Source organism: Beta vulgaris, chromosome 2, assembly GCF_026745355.1.
Source record: "Beta vulgaris subsp. vulgaris cultivar EL10 chromosome 2, EL10.2, whole genome shotgun sequence".
Classification (NCBI taxonomy): Eukaryota; Viridiplantae; Streptophyta; class Magnoliopsida; order Caryophyllales; family Amaranthaceae; genus Beta; species Beta vulgaris.
In genome coordinates this window covers 46,649,428-46,659,955 of record NC_079203.1, presented here as the reverse complement: position 1 = coordinate 46,659,955, position 10,528 = coordinate 46,649,428, and the positions used below count along the sequence as shown (strand labels likewise).

At 35.4% G+C, this 10,528-nt stretch overlaps 1 protein-coding gene across 1 annotated transcript; it reads right to left on the bottom strand.

Annotated features, from left to right (window-relative positions):
• Positions 1 to 735: 735 nt before the first annotated feature.
• LOC104885038 (uncharacterized) lies at positions 736 to 10,287 on the bottom strand. Its single transcript, XM_048638806.1, has 4 exons — positions 10,101 to 10,287; positions 9,767 to 9,945; positions 7,041 to 7,242; positions 736 to 6,200 (listed from the first exon to the last, which is right to left on the bottom strand). The coding sequence occupies exons 1-4, from the start codon at positions 10,285 to 10,287 to the stop codon at positions 736 to 738; spliced, it is 6,033 nt and encodes a 2,010-aa protein (XP_048494763.1).
• Between the last annotated feature and the right edge of the window lie 241 nt (positions 10,288 to 10,528).

The window sequence follows — 10,528 nt, the reverse complement described above, 5'->3', positions numbered from 1 at the left end:
GGTTCAAGAGATACGCATTAGTAATATTATAATACAAGTAGCTAGTGCATGAAAAGTTAGCAAATGTCGAGCTTTGATTAATTATTCGAAAGACTAACGTTGAAATTTGGAAATTTAATTGAATAATAAACCAAAAAATAGATAAACAATAAGTTTGAAAGGAGAATTTATGACTTTGCCTATTTTTCATTAAATACGAGAATTGGTAAGAAAAACAACATTTTGAAAGTACTTACATTTTCTTTTCTTTACCTAATGCTTTTCACACTGCTTGATATAGGGAACAAACCGCCTTCTTTATAGAAAAAAAAATAATATATCAGTCTACTATTCCACTGAAATGGTTACTTTATAAATTGTCATATACATCGTATTACTGCCCATGGGGAGCAATAATGAACGCAACACTATGTCATTTGTAGTCATTTTTGCTCATTGATTTATTTTCCTCCTATATATATGTCTTCTTTTTTTCTAAAAGGTTTTCCAATATATAGAAATTGGAGTATTCACTCAGCATATTTTGGGAAGACTTCAAACATGGAACCCATAAATCCCGAATTAAATCTTCTCAACATCTTTTATGTGAAAAAAACAAAATCTATATTTCTACTCTCCTTGATCAAATGCCTTTTACTTACAAGAATCGTAATTAAATTTCGGCAGACAAGCAATTTTCTAATTGCTAGGAATTCAATGTAATAATCCTTTACACCTTCTTAGTGACATTTTGACTTACTTAGCAATCCATAATACATCATCATCTAGCAGGAAATGACAAATGGCGCAGTTCTTTGAATCAGCTTGATTCGCGGAGTTGGTACTTTTTTGGCAAACTGCTGGTGCATTCAAGTTGGATCCTTCCGAGCCTAGCAAAGTTGCTATAAACACATCCATATTCTCAGCCTTTTGGCAATAGAATACAGCACAAGGGAAAGGGATCTTATGGCAAACTACTGCTTCATTTCCACATGGTAGCTTCTTGATTCCTTGGACTTTGTACTCCATCTTGATATCTTTATCTATATTTGCTGATATTGCTTTAACTTGCTTCCCTATAATAGAGGTTGCAAAATCGACCATAGACTCCAAGGAGTAGCAACACTTGTCACCAGCCTTGTCATCCTCACAATATTGCAAGGTTTCGTTCATAATGGTAGCTTGTGGTGAATCCTCTTTGAGATTAAAGTGCTTTAAGATCTCAGGCAGATTGGTCTGAGAAAAGTGTAGCTTCTCAACCATGTCTCTAGACAAAAAGGTGGTTGGATTGGTTGATTTTCTAAAATGGAGCTTCATTTTTTTCCCTAGGCTTAAGTCCCCCTCAGCAAAGAATAGAGAAGCAACTGAATCCTCAATTGAGGCTACATCTTCTTGCATGGATTGGCCTCCTTTAACTGCATTATTAGAGTTTGGCACCTCTGTGCTTATGGGTGAGTATATAGGTGCTCCATAGCTTTTTGTCATGTCTATGGCTGATGATTTAGGAGGTCCATAGAAGCCCTTACTTGAACTTGAGGCATGGTTTGAGGTTTGGCTAGAAGATTGACTAGAAGATTTGCTAGACTTGGCGCTAGAGTGTTTTCTTGAGTCTTGATTTGATGATTTGCTAGACTGTTGACTTGAGGCTTGGTTAGAATGTTGGCTTGAGGAATTATTGGATGCTTGGCTAGAGTGTTGGCTTGATGATTTAGCAGATGCTTCATTAGATTGTTTGCTTGAGATTCCTTCAGATGCTTGGCTAGAATGTTGGCTTGAGGCTTGTTCGGATTCATGGCCGGAGAGTTTAGATGATGTTTTATCAAATCCTTCATTAGAGTGTTGGCTTGACGCTTCACCAGAAGATTGTTCAGTACCCCCGCTAGACTGTTGCTTTACTGCTTTTTCGTATTGTTTGTTGGAGTCTTGGCTTGAGGCTTCACCAGATGCTTTGCTCGAAGCTTGTTTGGATGTTTGGCTAGAGTTTTGATGTGAGGCTTCTTTCGATTCTTCTCTAGCTCGTTGGGTTGAGATTTGCTGGGAAGTTTGGTTTGATTGGTTTGATTCACTAGATTGTTTGCTTGAGACTTCTCCAGATGCTTGCCCAAAATGGTGGCTTGAGTCTTGTCTGGATCCTTGACGTGAGTTTTGGCTCGATACTTTATCAAATCCTTGATTAGAGCCTTGGCTTGAGGCTTCACCTTTTGATTGCCCAAAGACTCCATGAGATGTATGCTTAGAATTTTGATTTGAGTGTTGGCTTGAAGCTTGGTGTGATTCTTGGCCAGAGTATTGATCTGAAGCTTGATTATTTTCTTTGCTAGCTTGTTGACTTAAGTTTTGCTTGGAAGCTTGGGTAGATTGTTGGTTTGAAGTTTCACCGAAAGCTCCACTAGATTGTTGGTTTGAGGTTTCACCAGAAGCTCCACTAGATTGTTGACTTGAGGCTTTACCAGATGATTGGTTAGAGTGGTAGTTTGAGGCTTCACTAGATGATTGGTTAGAGTGATGGTCTAAGGCTTGTTTTGATCGTTGATTGGAGTCTTGGTTAGATGATTGATTAGATTCTCCACTAGAGTTTTGACTTGAGGCTTCACTAGGTGATTGCTCTGAACCTTTGCTGGATTGGTGTTTTGATTTAGTTTTAGATGCTTGGCTAGATTCTTGGCTTGAGGTTGTCTTAGATGTTTGCCCCGAGTATTGTCTAGTGCTTTGGTTCGGTACTTGGCTTGCATGTTTATTCGAATCTTGGTGAGATGATTCTTCTGATTGTTGACCTATGTCTTTCTCGGATGTTTTATTAGCTTGTTGGCTTGAGGCTTGCTTAGATGCTTCTTTGGCTTGTTGGCTTGAGGATTGTTGAGAAGTTTGGTTCGAGTGTTGATTTAATGATTCACTAGATGATTCATTAGACTCATTATTTGAGGCTTGGCTAGATGCTTGGTTGGAGGTGTGATCCGTGGCTTGTTGAGATTCATGCTTATTATGGTGCTGGCTTGATGTTTGATTGTATCCTTCATTACCTTGTTGGCTTGAGGCTTGCTGAGAATTTCGGTTGAAATGTTGATTTGATGATTCACTAGATGATTCATTAGAATGTTTATTTGAGGCTTGACTAGATGCTTGGTTAGAGGTATGGTTTGTGGCTTGTTGGGATTCATGAGAAGAGTGTTGGCTAGATGTTTGATTGGTTTTATCATTAGCTTGTTGGCTTGAGGTTTGATTAGAAGTTTGGTTTGAGTGTTGGTTAAATGATTCATTTGAGTGTCTACTTGAGACTTGGCTAGATGCTTGGTTAGAAGTGTGATTTGTGGCTTGTTCGGACGATTCATGACTATGGTGCTGGCTAGATGTTTGGTTAGATGTGTGATTTGTTGCTTGTTGGGACGATGCATGAGCATGGTGTTGACTAGATGTTTTGGTCGATCCTTCATTAGCTTTTTGGCTTGAGGATTGTTGAGAATTTTGGTTGGAGTGATGATTTAATGATTCACTAGATGATTCATTAGAGTGTTTGTTTGAGGCTTGATTAGATTCTTGGTTTGAAGTGTGGTTTGTGGCTTGTTGGGATTCATGATCATTATGGTGCTGGCTAGATGTTTGATTGGATCCTTCATTCGCTTGTTGGTTAGAGGCTTGTTGCGAACTTTGGTTAAAATGTTGATTTAATGATTCACTAGATGATTCATTAGAATGTTGGTTTGAGGCTCGACTAGATGCTTGGTTAGAGGTGTGATTTGTAGCTTGTTGGGATGCATGAGTAGAGTGTTGGCTAGATGTTTGATTGGATCTTTCATTATCTTGTTGGTTTGAGGCTTGTTGAGATGTTTGGTTTGAGTGCTGGTCAAATGCTTCACTAGATGATTCATTTGAGTGTTTGCTTGAGACTTGGCTAGATGCTTGGTTAAAGTCATGTTTTGTGGCTTTTTCGGATGATTCATGAGAATGGTGTTGGCTAGATGTTCGGTTGGATCTTTCTTTAGCTTGTTGGCTTGACGATTGTTGAGATGTTTGGTTGAAGCGTTGATTCGATGATTCACCAGATGATTCATAAGAGTGTTTGTTTGAGGCTTGGCTAGATGCTTGGTTGGAGGTGTGGTTTGCGGCTTGTTGGGATTCATGATTATTATGGTGCTGACTAGATGTTTGATTGGATCCTTCGTTACCTTGTTGGCTTGAGGCTTGCTGAGAAGTTTGGTTGAAATGTTGATTTGATGATTCACTAGAGGATTCATTAGAGTGTTTATTTGAGGCTTGGCTAGATACTTGGTTGGAGGTGTGGTTTGTGGCTTGTTGGGATTCATGATTATTATGGTGCTGACTAGATGTTTGATTGGATCCTTCGTTACCTTGTTGGCTTGAGGCTTGCTGAGAAGTTTGGTTGAAATGTTGATTTGATGATTCACTAGAGGATTCATTAGAGTGTTTATTTGAGGCTTGACTAGATGCTTGGTTAGAGGTATGGTTTGTGCCTTGTTGGGATTCATGAGAAGAGTGTTGGCTAGATGTTTGATTGGTTTTATCATTAGCTTGTTGGCTTGAGGCTTGTTGAGAAGTTTGGTTTGAGTGTTGGTTTGATAATTCACTAGATGATTCATTTGAGTGTTTGTTTGAAGCTTGGCTAGATGTGTGATTTGTTTCATGTTGCTGAGACGATTCATGAGCATGATGTTGGCTAGTTGTTTGATTGGATCCTTCATTAACTTGTTGATGAGAAGTTTGGTTCGAGTGTTGGTTTGATGATTCAGTAGATGATTCATTTGAGTGTTTGCCTGAGGCTTGGCTAGATGTATGATTTGCTTGTTGGGACGATTCATGAGCTTGATGTTGGCTAGTTGTTCGATCAGATCCTTTATTAGCTTGTTGGCTTGATGCTTGTTGAGAAGTTTGGTTGGAGTGTTGATTTAATGATTCACCAGATGACTCATTAGAATACTTGTTTGAGGCTTGGTTTGAGTTGTGGTTTGTGGCTTGTTGGGATTCTTGACCAGAGTGTTGGCTTGATGTTCTATTAGATCCTTCATTAGTGTATTGTTTTGAGGTTTCACCGGATGATTGTGCAGAACCTTCACTAGAATCTTTGCTAGAGGCTTGGTTATTGTGTTTATTTGAGGCTTGACTTGATGAACTTTTAGAAAAATTCTCAGATGCTTGACTTGAGTTGCGATTTGCGGCTTTGCTAGAAGACATATTAGATGATTGATGAGATGCTTGATTTGAGTTTTGACTTGATGAATTTTGAGAAGAATGCCTAGATGCTTGACTTGAAGACTTTTCAGATGATTGTTGGGATGCTTGGCTAGAGTTTTTACTCAACACTTGACCTGAGGAATTTTCAGGTGATTGTTCAAAAGTGTGATTGGAGTCGTTGCCTGAAGCTTGATTAGAAGAGTTGCTTGATGTTGCATCTGATACTTGGTTAGAGTTATGGCTTGAAGGATTTTCTATCAAATTATTAGATGCTTTGTTGGAGTCATTTTCGGATGATGTGCTTACTGATTTCTTATCCGAGTCTTGAGGTGATTTTGTTGTTTGATTTAAACCTTGATCAAAAGATGAACCTGAAGATTGATTGGATTCTTGGCTTGAAGATGTTCCTGATGATCTCTTTGAAGCTTCACTAGAGGATTGGTTTGACTGTGATGCTTGACTTGAAGCTTTGCTTGATTCTTGACCTGAAGATGTTGTAGAAGATTGACTTGATGGTTGGCTCGAAGCTTGATTTGACTGAGATGATTGGGCTGAAGATGATTGATTTGATGCTTGATTCGTGGCTTCTGATGGACTCAATGCTTGGCTTGATTCTTGATCTGTAGGTGTCTTAGAAGATTGATTAGATTCACTTGAAACATGTCCAGAATTTGATGAGTGACTTGAGGATTCTGATGATCCTGATGCTTGACTTGAATGTTGGTTTGATTCATGACTTGAAGACTTTCCAGAAGCCTCAGCTGATGCTTGGCTAGAGGCTTGATTTGATCTTGAGAATTGGCTTGACGCGTGGCTAGAATGTTCACTAGCCCATTTGCTTGATGCTTGGCTTGAGCTTGAAGAACCAAAACTTCCATCCTTCGATTTTCCCGTGCCGCCACTATTAAAATCAATTCCCGTTTGTTTATTTGAATTAAAGTTAAAACTTCCCGAATTTTTAGCACCAACATAACTTTTAAACTTGACCATCGAATTACCATCCATTTGTGAAGCACCTTCTTGGTTATTATTCTCTACAATGAGATACAAAACAAAAGATACATATGTTACAATTATATATTTTTTATGTTTTATCATATAAGAACTTCTTAAGTTTATACAAATTTTAATGAGGTAGCATAATGAGTAAAAGTGACCAAGTTTAAACAAGTTAGATGTTTCAAAAGTACTTCAACTACTACTTTTACCACTGACCTTAATCCTCTTCATTTTAATTATACTTGTAGACGTTTTATATGGGGAAAAAAGACTTGGTAGAGAATTAAATAGAAGTATCAAGACGATGAAAGTTCAGAGAAAAGAAGAAACTAAGAGCTTGTCTATCTCAGCTTATATCAATTACTCAATTCATGATGGATTTTGTATATAAAAGAAGTCTAAAAAAGCTGATATAAATTTATAATGTCTAATATATCAGTGTCTTGAGGTAATACAAAGTCTAAAAAAGTCACCCAAATATATAAATGCTCATACCCAATTCATGATGGATTCATTTCATCGCTAAATCGATTAGTTAATGTGCATCTTAATTAAGGTTTTTTGGAAACTACTTTCTCCGTTTCTTAATAAGTGCAACATAGAGAAAGTGGGGGAATATCAAGGAATGTAGAGAAAAAGTCGGGACCACAATAAAGTAGAGTAATTCAAGTGATGAAACAAAAAAGTTGTGGTCCCTTCTTACTTTTTGGTGGCATATTTGTAATAATATTGAACTTATTTTTACCATTTTGAGCTTAGTTGCACTTATTGTGACTATTCCAAATAAGGGAAATGTTGCACGTATTAAGAAACGGAGGTAGTATTATATACAAGAATTTTGAAAAAAAAAAAAGAAAGAGTTGATAGGAAGAAACCATTCAAAGAATCCTTGATAGCCTTTGGCATTTTTGTATTTTCTCCTAAATGTTCCTTCCAGTACTCTTCTTGTTTATGAAAGCTGCTGGAAGAACTCATGCTGGAACTGGAAGAGGAATGAGACTCTGAAGAAAATGCCGAATTTCCTGCTCCCATACCACCATCTGATTGGGCAATAGTTGCATGGCTTAACATCCCTAGCTACAATAAAATTTTAAGCATTAGCTAATGGAAAAGATATACTTCCTCCGCAACAAAATAGATGTTACACTTTCTAAATATTATTATAACAAAATAGATTTAATTTCAGGATTTATTAGCATAAAAATGACTAGGATTAAGTTGAAACATCTCGAAAACAAAAAAAAAGTCATATTTTAGAGTTTTTTTTTTTTTGTGTGTTCTTCATAGGTCTCTATACTCAACTATATATAAAAGAGAAAAATAAATATTGCATCATGAAATCAAGACCTAGAGATAATTGACATACACAAATAGATGTGATGATTAGCCCGATGCTTGACTCCATCAAAACTTTTTGCAAGCTTATCATAAAGTTTTTAACTATTTGTGCATGTATGATGAAAAATGTACTCACACTCAATGTGAAAGATCAAAGATGTATTTCTTTCTTTTCTTTTTCTCAAAAATGGGAATGACTTTGAATTTATTCTTGATACATATAGTGAAAAGAAACAAAAATGACTAAGATTTAATGACACAATAGAATGGAGTATTTATAGAATTTTGAAGTGAAAGATGTTCATGTGAACCTGTACCATTAGTTTATTTAAGGAAAGTATGGAGACTAAATGCATGGATAAGGATCTATAAATTATATTCCATAAATAAATATGGGAGGATACTAAAGCGGCAAGAATATATATTTAGAAAGGGATTCAAAGGAAACCACTTCTTTGCGGAAGGATGAAAGAAAATATGCCATGTAAATATGCCCATATTTTCAGCTTGTTCTTTAAATTATTGTTCACTAGCAATGACATATATCTATTTTGTAAAGTAAAATATATAACATATTACCACCTTGGTACGTCATACTAAACTTTATTTATCAAACAATTCAATAGTTAGGATCAGGGCTGTTCCTGAACATTATTGGGCCCGGGGCAATATATGAAAAAGGGCCCCTAATGCATAGTATACATTTAACAAAATATGCATGTCTATAGGATAAAAACTATTTGAGAATCGACTAATTCATGTTTATCAACAACTATAAATTTTTATTATTTTTATATGATTAATATATATCTAATATTCACTCCGTCCTAGAAATGTACTTATTAGGTCACGTAATGTAAGAAATAAGTTCTACTATGATTATCAAATGTTATTTTTATTTTAAAAAATAGATGTATGTAATAGGAGTTGGTAGGTACTAATACTGAAAATGAGAGAAATCATATAATAATAGTGGGGCCGTGCCCGAAATAAAAGTGTGTAAAACTGAAGTGGAACAAATAAAAAACAAAGTGTTCAAACTATTGTGGGACAGATGAAGTAGCCTTTAATAAATTATAGAAACTAATAACTAGACGAATAAAATCGGAAATATAAAATATATTTTATCACCCAACACCTATAAATAATGTTAAGAATCTAAGTATTGGCTTTAGTTGGTATATATTATTTTTTAATAATTTACAATTTCAAGGTATATAAGATATAAAATCATACTGACTAAAAAAATAAAATAATATAATATGGTGGTAAAAAGGAAATGAAGGTATAAGTTGGAAATATTGTAAGAAGAAAATATAAAAGAACATCTTTGCCAATTGTAAAAGAAAAAAGAAAGAAAAAGAAAAACGAAACAAAAAATTAGAGAATTGCTGTAACAGGAGTCGAACCGCTGAAGTCCTACGGACTAAACATTCCCACAGAAGCACACCAATACCATCTTTCCAATACACGATATATGCAATTTTAGCGCTGGATTAATTAGTTAACCTATTGCAGATTTCTGGGCCCTAGGCGGGTGCCTCGCCTGCCCTGCCCCAGTGCCGGGTCTGGTTAGGATCATAATAATTAAGGATAGTGAAACATTATTTATGTCATGGGAGGAAACCTTATAGAAAGCTAAGTGTAAGATTGAAAGGTGCATTCTCTCCCTTCACCTGAACTTATCTGAGGTGCACTTATTAGATTTAACTAGTTATTAGGTTCGGGCTATATCCTGGGTAAGAAAAAATTTTATTTATTAATATAATACGTTATGATAATAACACTAAATACAACTTAGCTTAGTGTTTAGAACTTTAGTATATGTACTTGAGGTCTTGGGATCAAACTCTATACTATGCAATTTCTTATTTTTTTTATTGTATATGGATTACATGAACTAAAACTCCCTATGGAGAGCACCACATGGCATAATTTCTTATTTTTGCACGTCTTTTAATATATTTGTATAGATTAGATCTAACGTATTAATCCTGTTATTCTTATGTTATGTTTACATTTGATTGGACCTGATTAGTAAGAATTAATCGAAGCTGAAACTTATTTTTTTTAAGTGAAGAACATACTCTAAATATATAGAGATTGGAGAGCTTATACTAATAAGGACTATATTTTCTCATGGATGATTTTTTGTGAACTACTAAGGTCTTACAGAAGAAAGTAATTAATGTGTTGATATTAGGTCTTAAATAAATTTTGCTTTATCTCTATCTAATAAGATTTCACCTAGACTTCAACCTACCAGGGAAAAGTTTAGTCTAGAGTTATACAATAAGAACTTGTCACCAATAGAGAACTCTTCACTGATCAAAATTTTCTTATCATGCCATCTCTTATTGTGCTCTTTATAAAGACGCAAACTATCATAAGCATTCAAATGGACTTTATCAAGCTCATTAAGTTGCAGTTGGCGCTTTTCTCCTGCTAATTTAGCATCAAGGTTTAGTTCCTTAACAGTCAAAAAAGCCTTATACTCTAACTCAACAGGTAAGTGGCATGCTTTTTCGTAAGCTAACCTGTAAGGGTTGGTGCCAATAAGGGTCTTAAAGCAGTTTTGTAAGCCTATAAGGTATTACCTAATTTGTCACTCCAGTCCTTCCTAGATTTAGCTACCACCTTCTCTAAGATAGTCTTTATCTCACAATTAGACACTTCTACTTGCCCACTTGTCTGAGGATGATATGCTAGGCCAGTTCTATGATAGACAACATAATTCCTAAGCAAGGCCTCAAAAAGTTCTTTTGTGAAAATGGGATTAATCATCACTAACCACTTCTATATAGGGGCAGTATCACATGAGAATGCCTCCGTACATGAGAAATGAGAATGAATCTAAACCACACGATTGGTTTAGAGTTACAACATTTAATTTGTTCATTGGAGGTATACTCCCGAAAAACTTCAAGCCCAAAAAAAGATTTTTTTTTCAAATTTATTTTTCTAAAATATTTTTTTGGAGTTACATCACTTTTTCATTAGAGTTACATCACTTGTTCATTTTTTT

Coding starts and splice junctions, on each gene's coding strand:
- LOC104885038 (XM_048638806.1), bottom strand. CDS start 10,287: ATGATTAATCCCATTTTCACAAAAGAACTTTTTGAGGCCTTGCTTAGG. Junction 7,243..9,766: donor CTAGACTAAACTTTTCCCTG/GTAGGTTGAAGT, acceptor ATTTTATTGTAG/CTAGGGATGTTAAGCCATGC. Junction 6,201..7,040: donor TATCAAGGATTCTTTGAATG/GTTTCTTCCTAT, acceptor ATCTCATTGTAG/AGAATAATAACCAAGAAGGT.